The 14566-nt window shown below is 41.3% G+C and overlaps 1 protein-coding gene across 1 annotated transcript in view; it reads right to left on the bottom strand.

Annotated features, from left to right (window-relative positions):
• arhgap31 (Rho GTPase activating protein 31) overlaps positions 1–14566 on the bottom strand; it is a 102423-nt gene that overhangs the window by 16469 nt on the left and 71388 nt on the right. Inside the window, exons 3-8 of the mRNA XM_043700660.2 lie at positions 14042–14186; positions 12228–12310; positions 11327–11434; positions 5730–5875; positions 4177–4375; positions 1647–1771 (exon numbers count right to left, since the gene is read on the bottom strand). Of these exons, the coding sequence (XP_043556595.2) occupies positions 1647–1771; positions 4177–4375; positions 5730–5875; positions 11327–11434; positions 12228–12310; positions 14042–14186 (806 nt within the window). The remainder of the gene's footprint in view (positions 1–1646; positions 1772–4176; positions 4376–5729; positions 5876–11326; positions 11435–12227; positions 12311–14041; positions 14187–14566) is intronic.

Raw genomic sequence — 14566 nt, forward strand, 5'->3', positions numbered from 1 at the left:
TTACTTGAAGTTCTTGATTCATTACTCTGGGTTCAATCTATCTCTGCCATTAAACACATCATTCAATGAGATCATATGTACACCTTCTCTCAAGTGTACCTTTCCCCATAGTTTATCCTCTTAACATTTGGAATCATACTTCCCTGTCCCAAAGCCATGGGCACTTACCATTCTTGTAGCCATTCCAGTACAGCTACTACAATGGCATCTACCTGACAATGTTGAAAATTGTACAGTTGTCCTGTACATGAAAGGCAGGACAAATCCAACATGGAGCAGAAAGTGAGGACTGCGAGTGCTAGAGATCAAAGTTGAGAGTGTGGTGCTGGAAAAGCACAGCAGGTCAGGCAGCATCCAAGATGCAGGAGCAGGTTCTCCTGCTCCTCAGATGTTGCCTGACCTGCTGAACTTTTCCAAATCCAACATTACCAATTGCTGCCCTATCAGTCTACTTTCAATCATCAATAAAGTGATGGAGTGTGTCATCAAGACAGAATCTAATCATCACCCCTTGACATTCAATGGCATTATAATTGCTGAATCTCCAATTCTCAACATCTTGGGGGCTTATCATTGTCCAGAAATTGTACTAGACTAATCGTATACTGTGGCTACTGAAACAGGTCAGGTGCTGGGAATCCTGTTACAAATAATTCACCTCTTCTGCCTCCCAAAACCTGTCTACCATTTACGAGACATAAATGGAGTGTGATGGAATTCTCACTACTTCCATGGATGAGTGCAACTAAAGAAGCTTAACCACCACCAAAGACAAAGCAGCTGGCTTGATTTCATCACAACCTCTACCATTCATTCCATTCATCACTGATGCTCAGTAGCAACAGTGTGCACCATCTATAAGATGCACTGCAGAAATTCATTAAGGCTACTTAGACATCACCTTCCAAACCCACGACCACTGCCATCTAAAAGGTGTGCTCAAAATAACGTGCTTATTATTTTAACATCACCACCTCCCCCTGTGAATTCTCTGTCATGCACATACCATCATGATTTGAAACAGTGCATCATAATCCTGGAACTCCCTCCCACCAAATGAACTGTAGTAGTTCAAGAAGGCAGTTCACCACAACCTTCTCAACTGGAGATGGGCAATAAATGCCAGCAAAGCCAACATGGAGAGAAATTTGTAACAGTCAGCTGGTCTGATAATGCCAACTTTATGCTGCCACCTAAAGACAAAATTACTTTCAATGACTCTACAGTCACACTCTTTCAAAGTTTCTGTGCACTAAATCTATCATTGGATATGAATACTGTTTCCTCCCATCACATAATGCCAGCATGTGCTGACTTGTGAACAATAAACTTTCATTCCTATTTGTTGTGTCTATTTAGATAAAGGATCAGTTTTGTTCTAGAAAGCCTGTACTCTCTGTGATTCCACTGAAGCCAATGGAAGGGGTAAATCTGAGTGGGATTGGTGGTGTTTGTGAGAGAGGGGCTACTGTAGAGTTTACAAAGGATATCTGATCTGCTGCTGTCTGTTTTATGCCAGTTTCTCATCAAATGTCAAATATATTTTGCTCATTATTCCTTTTTGTTCATGTGTACAATATTGGATGAAATCCTTGTCAATTGTGATCTGTATAGTTATTGCCACCAGGTGTCAGCAATTTCCTTACCTGCAAATTGACGTCCTCTCACAAACACACTGCCATTTCTGCTTAGTTTACCCTTTGAATCATTTCCTGATCGTCCCAGGTTAAATATGGATTTCCATTTCTTTGTCTTTGCAGGAAGTTTTCTCCTGGAGAAGAGACAGGCTCCTTACAGTTCAACTGCACGCTTAATAACATACCAAATGGATATTACAGATTAAAACTTAGTGCTTAAATATACAATCTCAATTCAATGTTGAGTTCTAGATTGCCTGAACAAACTAAACCATTGGTGGGATGTATTTGTTCTATACCCACACCACACAGCTCAACCAAGATCAAGGTCAGGACGATGTAGTGATTTCAAGCATTTGATTTTTTTGCTGTATACTTTACTGCCATTTCCTTGTACTATCATTTATTAGCTCTATCATTCCCTCGTACTAACACTTTCTTGTGTGATCATTTTCCAGACCACTTCCCCAGTACTAAGATATCTCTTGCTAACATTCCCCAGTACCATTACTAGCCCTACTGACATCAAACTATAGGATCACTCCTCAAGGCAACAAAATCCTATTCCATCTGCCAGAACTATTGTGGCCTTAGAGCTCAGCTATCCCTTGAACTGGTGTACCATTCATTCCTTCTTTTTTTATCTTTAAAAGTATTAAAGGACAATTAATAAATAAATTGGTAGGGGAATATGTGTCAATGTAAATGGCACTCCGTACTGTTTTTTACAGAATAAGGGCTGAATTGTGGAAGTCAATCACCAAAACATAAGGGGAAACTCCAGAATGCCATATCAAAATAAAATACAATTTTATGCAGGCTCATGCAAATCATATTATGCCTACAAATTGCAAACATCACAAGTGTTATAAAAAAACATTCTTCCACCTCACCACAAACAGTCCCTTGTGGCATAATGATCAAGTTCAATGGGTGACTCTTTTTTTTTCCCACAGCAAGGTTCCTGAGGCCAATTATAGAGCTCCTCCCTGCACCTCGGCTGAAGTCAGTTAGCTCAGCAGAAGTTAAGGGTTCAACTATGCAGCCCACTTTAAAACTGGACAAAACAGATTTAATTAAGCAACATCATTCACTATAACAGCTTCAGCTGGCAGCTAATCAAGGACTATTGCCTCTGTTGTCATTACTTTGCTGTTGAGAAATGTGCATTTTCAAGATACATCTACTTGATTTTCCTCAGTTTTAGGTGAATGTGGAACAGAACTACATTGTCATCAGATTAGGTAGGCACCAAAACCAACTGCTGGTTAGTATGTTAAACCAATGACTGGTACAGCTAGAAAGCAGGCTGTAAGTTTTCCACTAAGTGACTGCTAGTCTACTTGTACTGTCATACATTTCCATTTTTCTCTTTCCCTAGCAACTCTCCAGCTCCCTTTAAAAGATATAAAGGATTTCTTTATCAATGACCAGTTACAGTGATTTCTACATGCTAATTACCTTCCAGAAATTCTGTTTCCAGAGATACATAAGAAAAGGCATTATGAATCAAATGTACCTCTCTAATGTGTGCTAGTCTGGTGCTGTAATGTTACTAAAGAGTATGTGTTGTGACATTTACAGCCGAGGGTATCCTCTACAACATCCCTGTGTTTAAAAGGAAAAGAATAGAAAGTGTCTGTAATTGCTGGAAGCAAGTGACCAGTCAAAAGCTATGGTAAAACAGGAAATTGAATAAGTTCTTCCAGCCAATCTGCTGAAACAAAAGTTTCCAAATCAACTGTCAGAGTCATTGCCACCAGTATCACCAAACATACTGGTTACAATGTTCCACCATCCATTCCATACAGACAAACCAAAGACTGATTCATTTATCTATCTTACTGTTGTATTTTATTCCTAATCTGTGTGCATATATGTTGTGTTTTATTTTTCTTCAAGTCTTGTGAACAAATGAAATGACTTTTTTTTGTGTAACTCAATGAGGCCTGGTTAAATTGGCTTCTTTTATACATAAATCCATTGGAATTGGGAATGATTGTCATGGGGGAAAGGATTGCTTGCTTGAAGTCAACTTTGTTGTGACTAAAAGAGGGACAGGATTGAATAAAGAAGGGCGGTCATTTCCTCTCTCGGGGTCATAACCAAATGGTAACCCTTGCCTAGACTCTAGTTGGATTACAATTCTCCTTTAACATGTTGCTTAAAACCTCTCTCTTTGACAAATGTTTGTTTGATTTGGCTTCAGAGGAGGAATACTGGTCATTTCTCCCCATTGACCCACTGAAACTGAGATGTCACTTTCTCTGAAATCAGTGCAGACTTGAATCCAACAAATTCCTGCTTTGTGTGATTAGTTCTGACAGCATTAAGTTCAAAGTAATTAAATGGTAACAGATTTAAATAAAATGATGCTTCAGAACTCACATTTTAGAAAAAAAACTCAGGAACCGTTGAAAGTGATGGAGAACTTCTAGTGGGTGGTTAATGTTAGAAGGTGCGGAATGTGGGGGGGCAGAAGTTAGATTTCTGTCCATAGAGCCACATGAAAGGGACGGGGTTTGAGAAGTGTGCTTACCTGGGATCTGGCAGATCAATGACAGTGTGATAAATAGTCCCAGCAGCAGGACCAGTGTCCATTGGAGCACAGTGCGATTTATCAAGACGAGCAGGATGGTCGGGTCTCAGAGTCCTGGCCTGGGCTTCCTCTAAGCTTAAAAGCTTCATCGAGGGTGGAACAATAGGGAGTGATTTGCATTTCACAACAGGATTGTGTGCTGTGGAGATAAATCGTATCAATCAAGGGAATGCTATTTATGAAGGTGCATATTTCTTTTATTTGCCACTCTATCACATCCAATGTGTGAAATCACCAATATTTCAAATTTAGATGACAACTCCTACAACTCCTTTAAAAAAAAGGATCCTGATGCTGTGTTTACCCAGTTGGTAATAGTATAGGCAGTGCCATCTTTATTCTAGGCAGCTGCCTATGTGGGTATACATAGCTATGTTTGTGCATAAGCATGGTCAGTGTGCCACTTAACAATGGCATTGATGATGAATGCAGCTTACTAGAAATTTAACCTGAACCAACCTTCAATGTTTGCATTTCTGATTGTTATTCAGGGGTGTGTCAGTAATTTAAATGTTGCGGCTTCAAGTTTTACCACAGTTTTAAATGTAAGTGCTACAAAACCCTGGGAAGTACAAAGAATCAGAGAGACCTCGGTCAGCATGTCCATAGATGCTTGAAGGTGACAGGACAGGGAGTTGAGGTGGTTAGGAAGGCATATGGAATACTTGCCTTAATTAGTCAAGATAGTGAATACAAAAGCAAGAAAGTTATAATGGAGCTGTGTATCATGTTAGTCAGGCCACAGCAGGAGTACAGTATGCGGATCTAGTCACTATGCTGTGAGAAAGATGTTATTGCACTAGGAAGAGTGCAGAAGAGATTCACCAGGATGTTGCCTAGACTGGAATGATTCAGTTATGAAGAGAGACCAGTTAGGTTAGGGTTGTTTTCCTTACAACAGGAAAATTTGCAGGGGTATCTGATTGAGGTGTATAACCTTCCGAGGAGAACAGACAGGGAGAATCCTATCTTACCTATCTCTTTACTAGAAGGGTCAGTAACCAGGGGGCGCAGTTTTAAGTTAAGGTGCAGGACATTAGGAGGGCATTGTGAGTATGTGGAATTCACTGTTTAAAAGGATAGTAAGATGGGAACTCTGAAACATTTAATAACTATTTAACTGAACACTTGAAACACCATAGCATACAAGACTACAGGCCAAGTGCTAGGAAATGAGATTAAATCAGATGGATTTTGGGTGAGTAGTATGGGTTAAGTTTGAACTGTAGCTCTTGTTTGTAACAATACAGGAAGAGCACCTGGGTAAATGCATTTTCTGAGTAATAAGCTGGTAAAAGTGTCTGTATAGAATATTTCACAGCCAACACTTTATGCTCACAAAGGATTGCAGTGGTTCAAGAAGGCAGTTCACCACCATCTTCTGCAGGGCAAATAGATAATAGACTGTTCTCACAGAGTATGAGCATCCTACTCACATTTAATTCTGGTGGTTGAGATCGGAAATACGTGGTTGTTGCATTTCCCACACCTACCTTCAGTTTCCTGCCCAGGTTGGACTGTGTTGCTAATGAAGAGTTGATTGACATGATTCAGGATGAATTCAATAACAATAGATTGGACTCGAACCTCCAGAAATGCAGCATCGTTGTTATATCCAGACCCTTCTATTTCTTTTGATCTGTGCGAGAGAAAAGCACCAGAATTGTAAATATCATATCAAAGAGTTGATTGGTATGTAGTACTACATTTTACAACAGAACCTATAATAGCCGAAACCAAACTGATAATTTTGACCCGGAATTTCCCATGGGATCTTTGCATTCCACGAACATCTATTTCTGTATGGTTTGAATTTTGAGTGTGTTTATGTGCTATCTTAGGTGCATTGCAATAGAGACAATGTAGGAGTGTAGATTTCATAGCACTTGAAGCCAGCATTCCTTAAGGAATGTGAACTCCTTCAAATCTACCTCCACTGTCATCAAGACCCTAAGCTCATTAATCCTCCTCTAGCATTCACAATTCTCTACCTCTATCTCATCCTTTAAGATGCATTTCTTTTTTACCAAGCTTTTGGTTATATGATGTGTCTTAGTGGGAGGGAGTGGCAGGAGACTTATTATGCACTCAGATTGGTGTTGTTCACAGGGTCTCTAATATAACAACACCTCTGAGTTAAAACTTCCTCTCAAGCTCCCCAGTAGGTATCTGCTAGGCATAATCTTTTCTTCATTCATGGGGCATCAATACTACTGGCTGGGCCACCATTTTTTGCCCACTCCTAATTACCTTAAGAAGGTGGTATTGAGCTGCAGTCTTAAACAACTGCAGTCCACGTCGAGTAGAAACACCACAGTATTGTTAAGATGGGAGGTCCAGGATTGAGCCAGGAACAGTGAAAGAATGATGATATATTTCCAAGTCAGAATAACATGGTTTGGAAGACAACTATTGTACTGAAGAGTCCTCTAGTTTTCTGGCCCTCCTTGTTGCTTGGTCTCTTGCAGAGATCAGTAGTACCATGGTCAAATCATCCATGTCTTCAGGCTGGCTGGGAAGATGGGAATTGTGGCTTGATTTCCATGGAGTTTTCTGAATCCTCGATCCCTCCATATCAAAGTCTCTAGACTGTGCAGTAGCCCACAATGAATTCTTCTATCAGATGTCTGACCTTCTCTGGGACAGAGAGGTAAATGAGGCTGGCAACGCCCACTCTATTGCAATTTTAGCACTTGCATTTGAACATATACGCAGAACATAGAGTCCACAGTTTGGGGGATCTGCGGAAACTCCTTGGGCAGTGTCCTGGGGCAGACACTAAATCTAAAGAGTCTCCATCCTTATGTCTGCTATTATCTGTCACAAGGAACTGAACGAAGAGACAAGTCTGCCCGATTTAGTGAAGCATGTGAGAACATGACAGCTGAACACTCTGTTATCACTGGTGATAGTTGAGGCTGGAGGGGCTGCACATTCAGGCACGGCTGAGGAAACATTGCCATCCCCCACCCCTACCAATGGGTTTCCTATTACTGAATATAGAAACCACAATTGCTTCTGCTCTGATGGGCCACATGTAATTCTTTCCTACCGAGCCCACACACCAAGTCTTAACTTCGCAGTGCTGTCTGAGTGGGGCCTCAGGATTGAGAGGTTTGAGTTAATGCATGTCAGACCACACATTGGTCTTTCCTGTTTATAAACAGTGTCATAACATTGGCGCAACAGTTTACTCTAAAATGGGGAGAATCATCAAGCACTTGAATTAGTCACTCAAATAACTTTGGGTCATTTGCATCTGGTCCCAGTGAAAAAGCATCTGACGAGAGTTTGGCCGCCTGGAGATGATCTCATTTTCATGTTTGCTTTGGACCCACTGGGTGGTGAGTTTAATATAATGCTGAAATGATTTCAGTAAGAATGCGCTGCCTTTTCCAGGTCAGATTTCATTTTTCTTCATTCAGTGCTGAGGCACAGATAATTTGAGTCGAAGAGTGTGATGCTGGAAAAGCACAGCTGGTCAGGTAGCATCCGAGGAGCAGAAAAATCAACATTTTGAGCATAAGCTCCTCATCAGGAATAAGGGGGTGGCCCAAGGGGGCTGAGAGATAAATGGGAGGGGGATGGGGAAAGTATCTGAGAATGCGATAAGTAGATGAAGTTGGAGGTGAAGGTGATAGGTTGGAGAGGAGGGTGGATTGGATAAGTGGGAAGGAAGATGGACCGGTAGGATGATTCAAGAGGGCAGTGCTGAATTGGAAGGTTGGATCTGGGATAAGGTGAGGGGGAGGGAAATGGGGAAACTGGTGAAATTGACTTTGATCCCGTGTGGTTGGAGGGTCACAAGGCGGAAGATGAAGCATTTTCCTCCAGGAGTCGGGTGGTAAAGGTTTGAGAAGGATAATTGACTCTCCACACTGAAGACAAACACAAATAGAGTGATCACTGTAATTAATTCCATCTGCAACTGTGACCCTGAGTTTCCAGTACCTGTCATTTTAACTTGCCATCCTTCATTACTCTTAGTTCTGAATCCTGATATAGCCATTCATATCTCCTCAGATGCATAACCTATTTCTTTTCCTAATTACCTGGCACCAACATCCCATTTGTGATTTAACCTCTCCTGCCTTCTTGCCTCCCAAAATAGACCTTCCACCTCTCTCTTGCCTTGTCTCTACATTTGAGTAAAAACTACTGTCGCTAACTCCTCTTCCAGTGCATATTAAAGGTCATCTTCTGAAATGTAAACTCTGTTTCTCTCTCCACAGATGCTGCCTGACCTGCTGAGTATTTTCAGCATTTTCTGATTTTATTCAGATTTCCAGCAACTGTAGTATTTTGCAGTTGTAGTCATGCAACAGAAGTCATGTTACAAAACTCAGAGATTGTTGTCTTTGTCATAATGACTGAAGCTAGATTTATGCTTAATATTCATGACCAGAATGTGAGTTTTGCAGCTACAGTGGTGGGATTTCAATGTTAGCCTGGGTCTCTGCATTATTAGCTAAGTAACATTACTATGTTGCCACCATCTCTTATTAATGTGATATCTGGGTACATCAGAAAAAAGTGATTCTATTTTCACAGTTGGGTGAGAGGAACTGCTGCTTTATTTGTTACAACTGGAAGCTTTAAATGAGACTTTAATGAGCTGCTGGTCTCCAGCACTGAAGAGAATGAAATTTCTTACACGTAGAATGATCATAGAATCCCTACAGTGTGGAAACAGACCACTTGGCCCAACAATTCCACTCTGACCCTCCAAAGAGTAACCCACCCAGAACCATTCCCCTACCCTATTACTCGATACTTCCTCTGACGAATGCACCTAACCTACACACCCCTGAACACTATGGGCAATTTAGCATGGCCAATCCACCTAACCTGCACATCTTTGGACTGTGGGAGGAAACCAGAGCACCCGAAGGAAACCCATACAGACACTGGCAGAATGTGAAAACTCCACACAGACTGAGCATGGAATTGAACCCAGGTCCCTGGCACTGTGAAGCAGCAGTGCTAACCACTGAGCTACTATGCCATTCATGTCTTTTCATTTTGGGAAGAAAATAATTGCTGCATGTTTCTGAATCTGATGTTGTAGGCCTGTTTTGTATGTGTGTGTCTGCAGTTTGTGCATGAATCACAAAAAACTAGCATCCAAGGTCAGCAGGAAAATGGGAAGGAACATAGACTGCTTCCCTTTATTTCAAAGGGAATAAAATATTAAAATAGGGAGGTCTTGCTAAGATTATACCAATCAGACCACAGCAGGAGTGCTTTGAAAGATTTTGGGCCCTCAGCTAAGATATACTGGCATTGGAGAGCAGTAGGCTGATTCCAGGTAGAGAGAGATTCTCTTAAGAGGAGAGGGTAAGTGGGTTAGGCTTCTCTCCATTGGAATTTAGAAGGATAGGCAGAGATCTTATTAAAATATATGCAATTCTAGGGGTCTTGATGGCATAGATGAAGAGACTTGTATCCCCTTATGGGAAACCAGAGGGCTTAATCTTAGAGTAAGGGTCATCAATTTACGACAGAAATTAGAAGGAATTTCCGCTTTCTGAGGATTATCAGATCAGCCATGATCTCACTGAATGTTGCAGCAAACTTGATGGGCTGAATGGCCTACTTCTGCTCTTACGACTTACAGTCTTAAAATTGCCGGGATGGAGGAGGTTACAGAGAGAGGGATGGACAAAGCTGCAGTTGGATATGAACATTTTCTGTAACTTAATTTGTAGCATTTCTGGACATGGAGACAATGTGGGTCAATAAGCACAGAGGTGATGACTGACCAGGACTCTGTGAATTAGAATTCAGGCAAATAAATTTTGTCTGTCTTCATCTTTACAGAAAGTAGGAGATGGTTTAACTAAGGTGGCTACAGTCATCTCAAAGTTGGTAATCAGCTATTACGTTGATATTAATCCACATGCTAAATTGTGGTTAGTGCATTAATTATTTTTTCACCTGCTAAATTTTCTATTCTTCACAACTATGCGCTGTGTTCTAAGTAGACTGAGCTAAATTTGGCTAGGTGAAGCAGTCGATGCCTAAATGCAACACCATCTGGACAATATCCACTGCACAAGTGAAAGGCAGCAACCATTTCCAATGAGCGTGAACCTAATCATTGTCCTTTGATATTCAACGGTATAACCATCACTGAATCCACCATTATTGATAACCTGGACTTAAAGTTGAAAACAAAATGAAGTGGACCGGCCATTAAAGTACTGTGGCTACAAGAGTGGATCAGAGGCATGGAATCTTGCAGCTCCAAAGTAACTTAATGCTTGACTCTCCAAAGTCTGTCCACCATCTACAAGACTCAAGTCAAGAGGGTGATGGAATACTCCTCATTTGCCTGGATGGGTGTAGCTTCAATAACATCAAGAATCTCAACACTATCCAGAGTAAAGCACTTAATGTGTGTGGCACAACATGCTAAAACATCGATTCACTCCACAGCTAACACTCAGTTGCAGCGGTTTGCACCATCTACAAGGGACACTGCAGAAATTCACCAATCCTCCATAGAAAACAGCTTCCAAGTCCATGACTGGGCAACTTTTTCACACAGAGGGTGGCGCGTATATGAAATGAGCTGCCAGAGGAAGTGGTAGAGGCTGGTACAATTGGATGACATTTGGATGGGTACATGAATAGGAAGGGTTTGGAGGGATATGGGCTGGGTGCTGGTAGGTGGGATTAGATTAGGTTGGGATATCTGGTAGGCATATAAAAGTTGGACCAAAGAGTCTGTTTCCGGGCTGTAGTCTCCATGACTCTATGACTGCTTCTATTTAAAATGCCAAGCGCAGCAGATGCATGGGAACACAAGCACCTGAAAGTCCATTCCACGTCACTCAACATTCAGACTTGGAAATAAATCTCCCCATCGCCAACACATCCCCCCCCACCCCCATTCCTTCCATGTCGCTAGGGAAAAATTCCAGCACTCTTTCCCTAATGGCATTGTGGGATACCTGTGCCAAATGGACTATAGCGGTTCAAGAAGACAGCTCATCACCACCTTCTCACGGGCAAATGGGATTGGGCAAGAAATTATGGCCCTGTTAGCGATACCACATCCCAAGAGTGAATAAAATAAGGTGCTAACCTTAATAAATTGGGAGCCCAGACAAGGGCCAGATTCCTGGAGTGCATGTTTGTCATCGTGCTGAAGGAAGCAATATGTGTCAAATGTTTGATCAGGTATTCCAGAGTTCTACATGAGGAAGATGGGAAAGCAAAATAAAAATAAGAATGAGATTATCACTATTTTATGAACAAAATCTACCCAATATTGAATGTTAAAAAAGAAGAATAAATACAAAAATATTCAGCTTTTGCATTGACAAGAATATATGTATTTTTCCAAAAAAATGTTCATAACCATCATAATAAATATACTGGTATTACAATGCATAGGTGCAAAGGATTTAATGCAACCAGACCAGACATCACTCAAGTTCAAACCATGCTTTCCCAGGAACAATCTGCCCAACATACACTGTTGGGGAAAGCAGCTTGTAAAATAATCCTCTGATATTCTCTTACATTTCAAATTGCCAATTAAAAAAGGTAGCTCACCACCACCTTCTCACGGGCAACTGGGGATGGGCAAGAAATGATAGCCCAGTTAGCGATGCCCGCATTCAAAGAGTGAATAAAATAAAGTGCTAACCTTAATAAATTGGGAGCCCAGACAAGGACCAGACTGAGCTGGGTTCTGTGTTTCAAAGCTCTGCTATATCTTGGAGTTGGAATATTATAACATACAAAATAAACGTTAAACAAGATATCATTCTTTTGCCCTCCTTTCTTCTAACTGTGTTTTACACCAGCATTCCCCCAAGGAGTCCTTTCACCTAGGAATGATTCTGGTGCTGAGATTTTAGTTCCCTGTTAGCTACCTAAAACAGACTTAGCGCATTGAAAATGTAGTTACATGCAGTTTCAAATGATGGACGGGGTATTGTTTAGCACAGCAAGAGAAGTTGGAGAGCCTGCTTTATTACCTGTAATGTGCAGGAGGTAGCTCTTTGATGACATTTTGTATTCTGATCAGCTGCTCCTCCTCTGACCGAGCAGAGACTGCCTCCTGTCGGTGAAGACAACAGAATTTGGTGAAACTTTTTGCAGTAAAATTACACCAGGCTTCTCTCAGACTGTTGCAGGCTGGACGTTGTTAATTGGTTGCCGAGCGGAGAAAGTTACTGAAAACAGTATTTTATGTTTTAGGGTGCCAAGTTGGCCAGTGGTTATGCAAAGGACATCAGTGGGACAATCAACTGTGATCACCACTGGGCCAGTTCCTTACTCCAGGTTCTATTCATTAAAATGTCACAATGTGCCAGGGTAGGATTGACGCCCATGTCCCCTCACCTAGCATTCTGGACTGCTTGTCCAGTGACATTATCGCTACACCTCCACCTCCCTCATTTCTGTTTGCTCATATGTGTGTGCTTGTACCAATGTATACATATGTTCTTCAAATGGTATAAATGAACATGTATATGAATATGTCTGTACATGCAGTGACTGCATATGTGTTTACATATGTAAACAAGCTAGTTAGTAAGGCTTCAATTTCAAATAAATTCCTCTGTCTCCTCCTCTTTCTTATTTCAATTATAGAATGTGGTGAAAGCTCCATATGGATTACCTTGTAAGGTACCAGTCTGAAGTCAGCAAAAGCCAAAAAGAAAACATAAGTGGAAAGCAAAAACATATACAGAAGTCTAGACATCCAAAGCAATAACTAGCCAATGGTAGGGTATGTCCACGTTCTCCCACCCTTTGGGAAGAGAAAGCCCCTTTAAGAGCCCAGTGAGCACAGATGATATATTTAGAATTTACTGCACCAGATTTTATTGGTATGGCTTGTGCTGCAGGCCTCACATGCACCAGATGATGAAATGTAGGCTCCAACATGTGGAATGGGACTAACTATTGTTTTGCATGCCTGGAGACAGCCTTGCTAATTCAACCCAAATCACATCTCCTAAATCAGACACATGAATGTAGGAATGTTTGACCTTTGTCAATGGAATAGTGCCTCCAGGAACATTACTGTTATGTGAGCATGTGTATGACCAGGGGCCTGCACTATTCCTATTACTGATGGGACCAAGGGAAAGGCTAAGGAACAATGACTAACAACATTCCCACATCAAAGTAAAAGCCTTTAGTTTGCAATAAATAGCTTCTGTTCAGAAAAAAGTCAGTAAGTCAAATGGAAGTGAGAAATAAAGTTTTCATATTTGCTAAGGGCCTTACCTTAGAATGTAATTCTTAACTTTAGCAAAGAGAGATAGCAGTGGGATGCCATTCTGTGGGGAATTATTGACAGAGACCTAAATCTCCAGTTAGTTCTGTGTCATCAGATGCTGGTCTATCACTCCTCCACTTGACTGTCTTTGCTCACAGGGAGCTTAACACTTTTGTGAGGCCAACATGTGACGATATCCCACAGTCAGTAAGTGTGATACTCAGTGTGGTACTGAGCCCCGCAGGCTGATATTAGCATGAACAAGTAGCATGACCATGACTTAACATCAGCAGGTTAGGGAAGTAAAGCAAGTCAGCTTTGAATGTTATTTAGCGAAGCCACCTTACCCATGTGCCCCAACCATCTGCTATGTTGAATATGATCATGGTGGTTGCCCTTCTCAACTTTACAGAAATTGACTACCCTTTCAACACTCAGTGTCCAGGAAGAACAGCCACGTCCCTAAGCTGCTGGAGGATTAACATTTACCTGTGGGACAGAACCCAGCACAAATCACTGGGATGTGGAGACAACCAAAGACAGAAGAGGATGTATACTCACTGTGAATTTTTTGTAGAGCTCATACGTGAGAAGGGGGTTAGGCAGCTCACGGAAGTACAGTTTGCAGAGGGAGCCCACACAGTGGATGTCTTGTAGATATACTTCCTTAGTCAGGTCAGGACGTTGCTCTGTTCCGAACTCCTGCCTGCAAGAGCAGGCACAAGGACATTATCATTTGAAGTCTTTATGTTAAGATTTCAATAATACGATGATGAAATGATTATCTGGAGTACTGTTTCAGTGAAAAACATGGAAATTATTTCCAGTCTGATCTGGACTACAGTTACAGAGGGTTACATTACTTTCAATTGATTAGAGAAACTGTAATGCTGCAATGAATTACAAATCCATAGCGGAAATCACTGTCAAGTTTCATTAGGACCAAACAGCTCATATTTCTTTGGCTCTCATCATGAAAAGGAAACATCCCCAAACACTGTCCATGTCTGAGGGAAGCAGAAGTGGATACTGAGGACCAAGGAAACTTTGTTGAATGAAATAACCTGGTGATAGCACACAAGTTGG

This window comes from Chiloscyllium plagiosum, unplaced genomic scaffold (assembly GCF_037043375.1).
Source record: "Chiloscyllium plagiosum isolate Xiang-an unplaced genomic scaffold, Cpla_swu_hap1 HiC_scaffold_12, whole genome shotgun sequence".
Classification (NCBI taxonomy): domain Eukaryota; kingdom Metazoa; phylum Chordata; class Chondrichthyes; order Orectolobiformes; family Hemiscylliidae; genus Chiloscyllium; species Chiloscyllium plagiosum.